This window comes from Netta rufina, assembly GCF_964035555.1.
Source record: "Netta rufina genome assembly, chromosome: 21".
NCBI classification, from domain to species: domain Eukaryota; kingdom Metazoa; phylum Chordata; class Aves; order Anseriformes; family Anatidae; genus Netta; species Netta rufina.
The window spans coordinates 6829987-6840554 of record NC_140145.1 but is presented as its reverse complement, the minus strand read 5'-3'; the positions used below and the strand labels follow the sequence as shown (position 1 = coordinate 6840554).

Here is a 10568-nt window from a genome sequence, read left to right as displayed (position 1 = left end):
AGCACCAGGGCCTCAGGGATTTAGGGTGCGGGCTGGGCGCTGCTGAGCTGTGCCCTCCTGGCTGGAGCTGTGTGTGTGTGGGGTTGTGGCAGCTCTGGAGAGGTCTGGGTGAAACCTTTTTGGTTCAGCTGTGGTCCAGGCTCTGCTTCTCTGTGGGGCAGAGGTGGAAAAAAGCCCCTAAAAGGGAGCTGCTCTGTGATGATGGAGGATTTCCTTTGGCCTCATGCAGCTCCCTGCTCACCTTTTCCCCAGTGGATCTCGCCCCGTGCCCTGGTGCTGGGTGAAATGTCCACGGGCGAGCCCAAGGAGGGCTCCTGGGAGCCTGCTGGAGGTGGCCTCTCCCGCAGGGTGCTGGGCACCTGCACAAGGGGAAATGGCCTTGTGCTGAAATACGGCTGCACAATTTCAACAGGCTGGGTGCCCACAGCAGGGCCGCTACCGAATTTTGGCACCTAAATGGGGAAAAAATCTGTCGTCGCAGCGTCCTTCGTGCTGATTAAAAGCTGCTGTGCTCGGTGTGTGCGTGGTGGTGGCTACGAGAAGCCGAGTTTCTTTGGGGTCAGCGTCACCGGGAGAGAACGGGGTGGCTGAGCACCCTTGGGTGGGGATGGAAGCACACCTCTGGCTTGAGGCGAGCCGGGCTCTTCCACCCCAGCTGCTTCGAGCTCATCCGAAAGAGCTGGCACCTGCTCATCACACCCTGGAGTGCACTGAGAGGGGCTAAAAGGGATGGTGAGAGTATTCAGGGCAGCCCGAGGGCAAGGAGGAGAAGCTCCTGGGCTGTGCCCCCCTCCCGTGCATTGCAGCAGGGTGTCTCAGCTCACGGGGAGTGCTTGGCTTTGCTGCTTCCTCCCATCACCATGAAGGACTGATGTGCTCTACCCAAACCCAGCCTTTTGCCCGGGAAGCTGTGGCTGTTTTGGGGTAGAGAATTGCCCCTGTGCAGCACCGAGCCCCCTGAGGTCAGGAAGGTGAAACCGCAGTATTTCAGGTCAGCTTTCCTAAATCAGGAGGTGTCGGAGCGCAAATTTGTGCGTTTAATGCAATTTAACGCGAAAATGGCGTCACAGCATCTCACCTGCTGAGCGAGCGGGCTTGGCCCTGCTATGGTTAATATTAAAAACGGAGGGATTTCAGGCTGACAAAGTGTCCCTGCGGGAACTTGCTAGATTCTCAGGGCTTACCCTTCCTCCTGCGAGGCGCCATGTGACCGGTGAGTAAGTGCAGTGCTTCCTGTAGAAAGCCCAGGCTTGCTCGCTGCTGCCTTGCAAAATCTACCAACTCTTTCCTCCGGCACCGAGGCCGTGCGTTTCCTGCAGCATCTGCCCACCTCTTCCAGCCCTGTCTGCGAGCGGGGGGATGCCACGCGAGGCTGGGGCTTCTCTGCCCGGGGCTGGAGGGGGTGGGAAGCGCTGGCTGCGGCAGCTAATGCAATATTCAAGCCCTCTGTAGCAATGCCAGCAGGTGCTGCTCGCTCAGAGGTCAGCTCGCAGCCCTCTGTCCTTAGGGGTAAGGTATCTGGCGTGAGCTCCTGCGGGCTGACTCTCTGCTTCCCAGCTGTGGGAGCACAGCTTGCCTCAGTCAGAGCTCCCCTCGCTGGGAAAATGTGCTTTCGCAAAGCAGAAGGTCAGCATGACCGGTGTGCTCGATGAAAGCTCCCTGCCAGCAGCGAGCTGGAGGAGCAGGAAGGGCTGCTGGAGCTGCTGGAGCTGGGAACGTGCGGTCCCTGCTGCTTGCTTGGATCCCAGGACGTGGGCAGCCTCCTCTTGTCCAGCCCAGCAGATCCCCAGCTAGAAGAGAGGAGAAAGTGCAGCTCCCTCTTGCCCCAGCACACAAAGAGCAGCCAAGGGCTGTCTGCAAACACAAAATGCAGGCACTGGATCCATACTAAATCCAATTCTACTTTATTTCTCTTGTGCTAGGATGGGAGAAGGTTGAGCTGTAACCCTTGGGTGATGCCGTGCCCCTCGCTACGAAGCTCAGGTTTCTGTCAGCAGGGGTATTTGGTTGATATCACAGGCCCTATAAAAGAGAGGTGCATTGGGGATGGGCAGTAAATCCCCTCGGCTCTGGGTCTCAAGGGGCTCTGTGCTGGCACGGGGAAGGCAGCGCAGAGCCGGGCTGCTCGGGGTGCCACTTACTCTGCTTCTTCTTTAGAGATTCGTTTCCCCGAGTACAAAACTTCTGCAATCAGAGACACCATGGGGTCACAGTTCAGGCTGGCAGCTGCAGTCACGAAACCATCCCTGAAAGAGAAAGCAGAAGGACGTGGATCTCAGCACAAATACCTCAGCGGGGCAGCAGCCCCCTGCCACCCCCAGGCCAGATGTGTTTTGGGAGGCTCAGGGCAGGGTGGCCGATGCCTCAGGGTGCCCAAGGACTTGCAGCTGATCTCCTGGGTGCTGCTGGGGCTGGGCACCGAGTCTGGGGGCAGGGGGAGAGGAGACGTGTCCCAGGCTCCCTGCCCAGCTGGTGTCTCCATCCCAGTGCTGGCTTTTCCCACTTCAGTTATCGGGCAGCGTGGCTTGTGTCATATCTCCTGTGGAAGGTGCTGGAAGCTCAGCCTCTTCTCCGTGCCTGCCCTGCTTGTTTTGCTCTGAAATTGTCTCCCTGCTAGATTTCAGGGAAAAAATGCACAGCCCCGGGAGGGTGATGTGCAGCCATGTCCCCACTGCGGGAGGCTCTGCAGGCCGTGAGGGAGAGGACAGTGCCCCATTTCCAGAGCGCCACCAGGTCGGGGCACAGGCTGGCTGTGGATTCACTCACCTGATGTAAAAAATGAGGAACTTATGCTGCTCCAAGCTGCCCTTCACGACGGTGTCTGTGAATCCCTTCCCGCAGCCTGCAGGGGATCGCAGCAGCTGCTCAGGGAGCCCTGGGTCAGCCGCTGCCGCCCACCCCACCGCAGTGCCACCACCAGTGCAGGTGGGAGCACAGGAGCACAGTGGAGGCTCTGGTCAGGCAGAGCTGACCCAGAGTCATCACCCCAAGACCCTGCTTGACTTAGACGGGGAAAATCTTCCTCCTTTGTGACCTCCAAGCCACTGGAGATCGGCAAAACCCAAGAGCTGTGTGTAACCTGCTGGCACAGAGCTCAGACAGGATTCCTAACCCCACTCCTCCAAAGTTTGAGTGTTTCAGGTAAATTACAGCTGCTCCTTGCTGCAACCTGGATAAGAGCTGCATGTTTACAAGCCCTGGGCCCACCTGGTGGATAAGCAGCTCCACTAGGAAGCTGTTCAGCTCCTCACATCCCTCTGCCCCATCCTACCTGTGTAGTGGATGCTTTTCCCAAGCATTGTGGTCCAGAAGAAGGGGACAGTGTGCAGCTCCTTCTGCTTCTTCAGCATGTTAAGGGCAGCAATGGAACCTGTGGTGGACCAGCAGGGTAAACATTTTTGTTTCTTTTAGGTGATTTGAGAAGTTGTTGAATCTTAAGCTTGCTCATCTCAACACCTTGTTCTGCTCTGGCTTCTCAGGGCCTCAATCATTCCTGCTAAGAGCTGATGTGCAGCTGCACTGCGTCTGCGTCTGGACTCACCAAAGAGTGGGCCAGAAAGTGCCTGAAGAGGTATTTCTCTCCTCCTTCACCCCAGGAATGTCTTTGTGTCAGCTGTTTCTGAAGAAACAGCTCTCTGCTTAGTGTACCTGCAGTGCTGCCTAGCTAAGGTGGTTTTCTGTGTGGGCCACAAACCCTTCCTGCCCAGGCTGAGCCTGGGTAGCTGGCAGGCAGTGCCCCTTACATCTTGTTATCCTCTTGTCCCTTCTGCCTCATTCTTCTCAGGAAGAGCAGTCAGGCACTGGGACGGGTTGCCCAGGGAGGTGGTGGAGTCACCATATCTGGGGGTATTCAAGGAAAGGCTGGACGCGGTGCTTGGGGACGTGGTTCAGTAGTGACACCGGTGGTAAGGGGATGGTTGGAGCAGATGATCTTGAAGATCTTTTCCAACCTTGATGTTTGTGTGATTCTATTCCCTCGGTACCCATTTGTGAGGGGAGCTGGAAAGCACAGTGCCGCACTGTCTCACCGTGAGCCTCGGCCACCTGTTGGTGGTGGATGCTGGAACGCTCCCCGTCGAGCAGCGCTACAGGAAAGGAGACCACATCCCCTGCAGCAAACACGTTGGGGATGTTGGTTTGCATGCACTAATGAGACAAAAAAAAACAATTAATGCAATGATGAGAGAGAAGGGATTCAGCATGGACCACGGCTACTCAGCTGGCACTTACCAGATCCACCAGGATGGCACCGCTGCTGTCTCTGGCAATGGAGGTGCCCTTCAGAAACTCAGAGCTGGGCAACGCCCCTGCAGGGAAAGGAGCAAGGACAAATGCAGCAAAGGTCTGCAAAAGCAAGGAGGAAACTTGGCCATGGCCCTACAGCAAGCACGTGCCTTTGGTGCCTGCTCAGACCAGAGCAGCTCACGGCAGTGACCAGCGGTTGGGCTGGTGCTGACCTAACCCAGCAACAATAAAACCAGGCCCCAGAACAAAGCACACTCCGATAACACAGCAGTGACCTACAGAGCTCAACAAGCATGCCAAAGTCACACCGAGACCATAAGTAGCTCCTTTCCTTATGCCGAGTGATTACTCGTGCTGACTTTCTTAGGGTGATTTGGGGCCAAAAGGAAGGTTTGGATGATGGCAGAATGGGAAAGAGGGGAGCAGTATTCTGGGAAGGGTTAAACTAGGATTTGCTGGCTGTTCTCCCCACTTCCAAACCTGCCTCCCTCTCCCAGCTGGGGTTGCTTACCTATTCCCAGCACCACCACATCTGCAGGTAGTTTTTTTCCGCTGGCAATAATGGCCTCTGTGACCTAGGAAAGGAGCAAAAATCACTAACAAAAAGTTAAAAACTGTCCTAATTCCCACAGACTCCCTGCTGCCTCGTTCTGTGCTTTTTTCTTCCACAGGCTCAGATCACCTTGTCCAGCAAATGTGTGTTGCCAGGAATGTAAGAGAAAATCAAGTTGTTGCCCCTAAGGTAGGAAAGCATACTGGTACCTTTTGAGCCTAGAGTTATGCTTAATGAAAAGAAACACAAGGGTCTAGACACGGGATGAGAAAGCACTAGGATACACCTCAGTTGAGGGGGGAGGCTAAAATTAGCAGTTCAGGGATCCCAGCAGCATGGCTGACCTTTCCATCCTTCCCTTTCAGCTCACAGAGTTCTGTTTTCGTGTAAAACTTCACCCCGTTATTTTGCAGCATCTGAAAAGGAAAAGGAAGCTAGTTTGAGTATTCACTAGGAAATTCCAGGCTGGTAAAAGCAGCAGCCATCCAGCCAAAACCCAGGCAGGCAGCTTAGCTGCTGCTCCAGGCAGCAGAGAGGTTTCATTTGCTTCCCCAGCTGGCACAAGGCGTACTGGAAGCCTGGCTTTGCTCTGCTCTCCCAGCCAGGACTGGTGCATGAGGTGGGCCTGGCATGAGATGGGGCTTGGGGACAGAATCGAGCTGGGAAATGTGAGGTGTGTGTGCACACAGCTCCCTTGGTGAGCTGTCAGAAGGGCGGCTAGGCACGCAGGGCTGTGACTCAGAGCAAAGGCTGGATTTCCCAGCTTGTCGTGGATAACAAGGCTGTTTAGATAGCGCATGTTCTCCATCCTAGAAATCAGCACCACGTTCTCCTAACCTTCATGCAAACGCCTCCGACCTGAGGACCCAGCGTTTTCTGGAAAGGGAACTCATCTTTTTCCACCACTGAGACAGCAGCAGCCTTGTCTGAGAGGAAGGCGGCTGCCTCCATTCCTGCAAGTGAAGGGCATGTCCAAGGTAAGTCTGCTGCAAGCAGGAACCTGCACTCTCCTCCTTGGAAATCTTTTCCTCTTCCAGACGAAGAGAACAAATCTGATGTATTGCCAATGTTTAACTGCTCTTCTCTGCATTTCTGGGCTGATGTATTTAACACCCCGCCCTCCCCACCTCCCGTATTCTTTGTTCTCTTGCTCTATGGACCCAGATGTTAGGAAATACAAAGCACAGCTCCTGGTTCTGTACCAAACAGCTCCTTTTCTGTGCCTTACTCCCTCACTTTCCCAATGCTTGGGGGAAGTCCTGCTCCTTGGAAGGACAGTGACTATTTCACAGGGCACATCTCCCTCTGTATACGTTTCCTGGACCTGGATAGCTCAGTTTCTGGCTATCAGAGGTAAGAGTTGGTGTGTTGTGTAACTCACACACCCCCAGCTATAGTCTCTGGTGACAAGACAGGCAGTGAATGGCTATCCCTTCCCTGAGGGCCCCAGGCAATCTGCACACACAGCAGCAGTGGGTTTTAAGGCCCCCTTTTCCATGACCTGATTGTCACTCAGCCTTTTACCTATGAACGAAGCTCCTACGACCACCACATTCCTCCCAGCTGCCAGCTCTAAGATCTTGCTAGAGTCTTCTGGGGTTTGGAGATGACATACGTTCTGCAGGTCTGCACCTGGGACTTTGAGGGAGCTGGAGCTGAGAGAGAGAAAATCCAGGTATGTCTAATGATTATAAATGAAGCTGGAAGGGTAAGGAGGGAGCACACAAACTCTTGCAGTCTCTTGGCCATCTGATCCCATCTTGTCCTATGTCATCTCATAACCACTCCCTTCCACATTTCTGTAGAAGAGTTCCAAGCTCCCAGCGTTGACCCATCTTGTTCTGGCACAAATTTTGCATGTGGCAAATGCTTCATATACTCACTGGCTGCCTGTTGCAATGAGCAGCTGATTGTACTTCTGAGATGACCCATCCTTGAAGTGGACCTTCTGCTTCTGGAAATCCACCGACACTGCCTGCAAAACAAAGGAGGCAAAGATCAGGAAGGCTCCTTTGGCCCTATGGGGTGTCCTGCCACATCTGTCCCTTCTGCCTGCCTGTCCTATTTCTAGACACCCAGGTAATGAGGAACGCTGGGGAGTTTTTCATTTCCCACAGGTGCTAGGCTTTAGGAGCACCTTATCTTCTGTGGCAGCATTGCAGCATGCTCACAGTCCCTAGTGCTGGCCTTGGAGCACTGTCGCAGAAGATAACGTGTACCTAAGCAGAGCCCCACATTCTGGAAATGTAGCACTATGCCTGGAAGTGTGGGCTTCCCCTCCCCGTGGCAGGAACAGAGCCACCCACTGAGGACTGATCTTAGCTGCTCTTGCACCTCTTTCTCTGTCCAGAGCTCTATGTCACGAGCACTGAGGAATTCAGGTTTCCTCAGGTAGAGGTCCTCAGCTTTCATGGTCATTTCCTGGAAACAAAACAGAAATATGACACAAAGCACTTCTTAGAGCCAGCAGTACTCTTGCAGCGTTTGCTAGGAATGAAGTTTGCATAAGAGGCAAATTCTGCACTAGTAAATCACAGCTGCTAGTATTGCCCCATCCCCATCATTTTCCTGTACCCCCTCAAAAAAATATCCACTCAACCTCTAGTGGGAAGAACTCAGCCAAAGGGGATAAAACCACTAGCCTGTGGTAGGCTTTGATCAAAGAGTTTCTGAGAGGAAAAAGTGAAACATTAGCTGGAAATTATAGCCCTTTTCCTTGCCTCACAGCACTCCTGCTGCCCTGCCAAAATGGATCATTTTATTGCTCAGTCTGGTGATGAGTGTGGACTATGCCCCTAATTCACATGTTGTACCCGGGCATGGTCCTGCTCTTCTCACAGACAAACCTTGATCAGTTTGGACTTGTCATATGGAGCATGTTTCTCTTTGGTGGCCATGATGATCCTGCCAGTAAAGCCCTCTTGGCGAAGTGTCTCTGCACAGACCAGGGCAGCCACACCTACAAGAGATGCTCATCTCAGCCCTATTACACATCACTATGGAGCAAGAGGAGAAGCAGGCAACTCCCCCCCCCCAGAGACAAGACTGGCAGCTCACAGTATACGTGAGGAGGGCATGGTACAGACCACTTCACTTACCTCCCCCAAGGAGCAGCACTGTGTTCAGGTTGAGAAGACACCGTTTGCTTGTGTTCTTCACCCTCACGCTGCTTTCAAGATCCTAGAATGAAGTGAGAAATAATGAAATTGTACCTAGCTCAAGGTGCTGATTGTGCTTAGTGGCAGCAGGTATGGTCAATACCTTCTTTTTTGCTGTAACAAACACCTTTCCTTGTTCCACTGTTACCTGAAGGGATAAAAGAAGAGTATTTAAGCACTGCACTAATGGGGTGGTGATAGGATCTTTCCTGTGAGGTTCTAATTAAGTGGGTTTGCTGCGCCATGCTTTCTGGCCCCATGGTGACTTAAAAGCTTGGGCAGGGGTCTGTCCTAGGGCTGATGTTAAAGGGGATCCTGCTAAGAGCGGGCTGTCTGGGACCTGAATGAGAAAGGGTCTAGGAGGCAAAGCTGGGGACCTGTAGGACAAATCTGGATAATAGAGTCCAGCTCTAAGGAGGGAGGATCAGTGTCCACAGGTGTTCATGGACCTGCTCCGTTGGGCTGAATGTTGGAGGGCAACCCTCTCTGACACACCAAGAGTGACCCATAGGGATTGTGAATGTCAAGTGAGCACCCATTGATGCTGCAGAGCTCATGAGCTTTTCTCTTCCTCCCAGGGGCACTCAGGAAGAAGTGTAAATCCTTTTTTCCTTTCCAAAAAAAAAGAGCAGTGCTGGCTGTGGAGGATACCAAGATGTGTGGCATCATTTTGGATTGGAAAGAGCTTGAGTACAGAGAGTTACATGATCCCAGGAAATCATCCTATGTGTAGCTCTGTGTGATGGGGACCACAGTCAGTGACAGGAACTTGTGGGTGGCACAGAGGACATAGACCAAGCTGGGAGGACGACACATCACCTTAAAGCAGGGCAGACAGTCCAGAGAAGGGTATTCCTCAATATCTCCTGTTTTGATGTTAAAGCAGGCTCCATGCCAGGGGCAGCGCAGCCTGTGCCCCCTCAAGACCCCTGCAACAGAAAAGCCCCCACAACAATAAGGTGACAGCCAGCCTCCCCAGCATGGCTTCTCCCCACCACCCAGCACAAGCGTTACCTTTGCTGAGTGGGGCACCGTAATGTGGGCACCTACTGCCCAGGGCGCTGAACTCCTTCTTGTTCCTCACCAGCAGCACCGGGTGGCCAGCCACCATCACCTCACAGAGCCTGCGAGAGAGGCAGAGAGGTGGACGCTGTGGTGGTGAGCCAAGGCTCAGCCCCTCATGGCCATCATGGTGCTCCCTCAGCCACCAACATGGCGGCCACCAACATGGCTGCCTCCAGCATGGCAGCCATTGTGGGGGCAATGCCAGCCCTGCATGGCTCATGGCGGCAGGCTGGGCCTCGGCCTCCCCGCAGGGTACTCACTCTCCATCCCCGATGTCGGCTTCATTGCAGACCTCGGCGGTGATGGTGTCATCGCCGTCCTTGCCGGTGGCCATGGGTGGGTGGCGGAAGGGGTTGGTGTCTGTCCTTGCTGTGTCCCCTGAAGGCAACGACATTTAGGCACATTTGTGCCATCACGGCAAAATCCCACAACAAAAAGTAGGGCCACAGCTATTTCAGGGGTCCCACACTCATGGTGCAACAGAAAAAAAAAAAAAAAAAAAAAAAAAAAAAAAAAAAAAAAGAGGAGCCATGACTGGCAGAAAAAGCACATGTCCCCATTTTTTATTTCATCTCCAAACCCAAAGCCCATTCCTTTGATATTTTCTTCACTGACTTAACCCAATTCTCATTTTCAGGTGACAGCCCTGCATCCCATTAAACTGAGCTCAAGCACAGGGCAAGCAAGCTGGCAAGCCTGTTTCACAATAGCTGTGTCATAAACAAATAAAATTATTTAAAATTATTTACAGTAGATGAGTCAGGGCAAGACACTGCTGATGCAGCCTGTGGATGCTCTGGCCTGGGGTCTGCAGAGTTGCCACAGTACCTCTGAAACCTCTCCAGTGCTAGTGCTGAGATAGTATTTGCACTAACCAGAGAAAAAATAAAAATAAAAAGGCAACAATCCCTGTCCAAAGCGTCTCCTAGGCTAAAAAGGAGCTGAAAAACTTGGTTTTTAGTGCTGCCTCTGCTTTAGCTTAGAAGAAAGTCCGCTGGGTATTTAGAGATTTTCCTCTCCATTTTGGAAGGAAAAAAAAAAAGGAAAAAAATTGAGACGGAGGGGAAATGTGGGGCACATTTTAAAGAGCATGTGCGCAATATATGGCAGTGATTTCACTGCCGACACCAAGACATTGGGAAATTCCCACATTACCACCCCGACCCCAAGGAAAGGCTTCAACGGATACTCACAGGGTGCTGCTGCAGGGACTCAACGTTTGCCCCTGTCGAAAGCTGCCACCACCGTCTGTGAGTCCCTTCCCCGTCTGTAAGTCTCTCCCCAAACCCCGCTCCCCCAGCCCACGCTGGGCGATGCTCTCCCAGCCTTGCACAACGTTCCCAGTTGGAGGGTGGCAGTAGGGACACAGCTTATCTGATCTCTGCAACTGCTCCGTGCATCATTAACGTTGTTTGTTTTCTTTTTTTTTTTTTTTTTTAAATTCAGATTTAGAAACTGCTTGCAAAAGAATTAAGGACACTTATGAATTATGGGGTAGGTGTGGTTTGGAGGCTAGGTGCGTCATGTGAGATGCATTTCGGAAACAG

General features: G+C 52.8%; 1 protein-coding gene across 1 annotated transcript; it reads right to left on the bottom strand.

Annotated features, from left to right (window-relative positions):
• Positions 1-1917: 1917 nt before the first annotated feature.
• On the bottom strand, positions 1918-9415 carry LOC311217683 (apoptosis-inducing factor 3-like; the record flags this gene model as incomplete). Its single annotated transcript, XM_084299936.1, has 18 exons — positions 1918-2022; positions 2142-2246; positions 2767-2842; positions 3272-3370; positions 4029-4146; positions 4231-4307; positions 4757-4820; positions 5143-5214; positions 5636-5751; positions 6323-6453; positions 6682-6773; positions 7133-7219; positions 7645-7757; positions 7897-7978; positions 8060-8104; positions 8776-8885; positions 8971-9080; positions 9282-9415. 18 exons carry the CDS (start codon positions 9413-9415, stop codon positions 1980-1982), a joined length of 1674 nt encoding a protein of 557 aa, XP_084156062.1. The 3' UTR covers positions 1918-1979.
• Positions 9416-10568: the final 1153 nt, after the last annotated feature.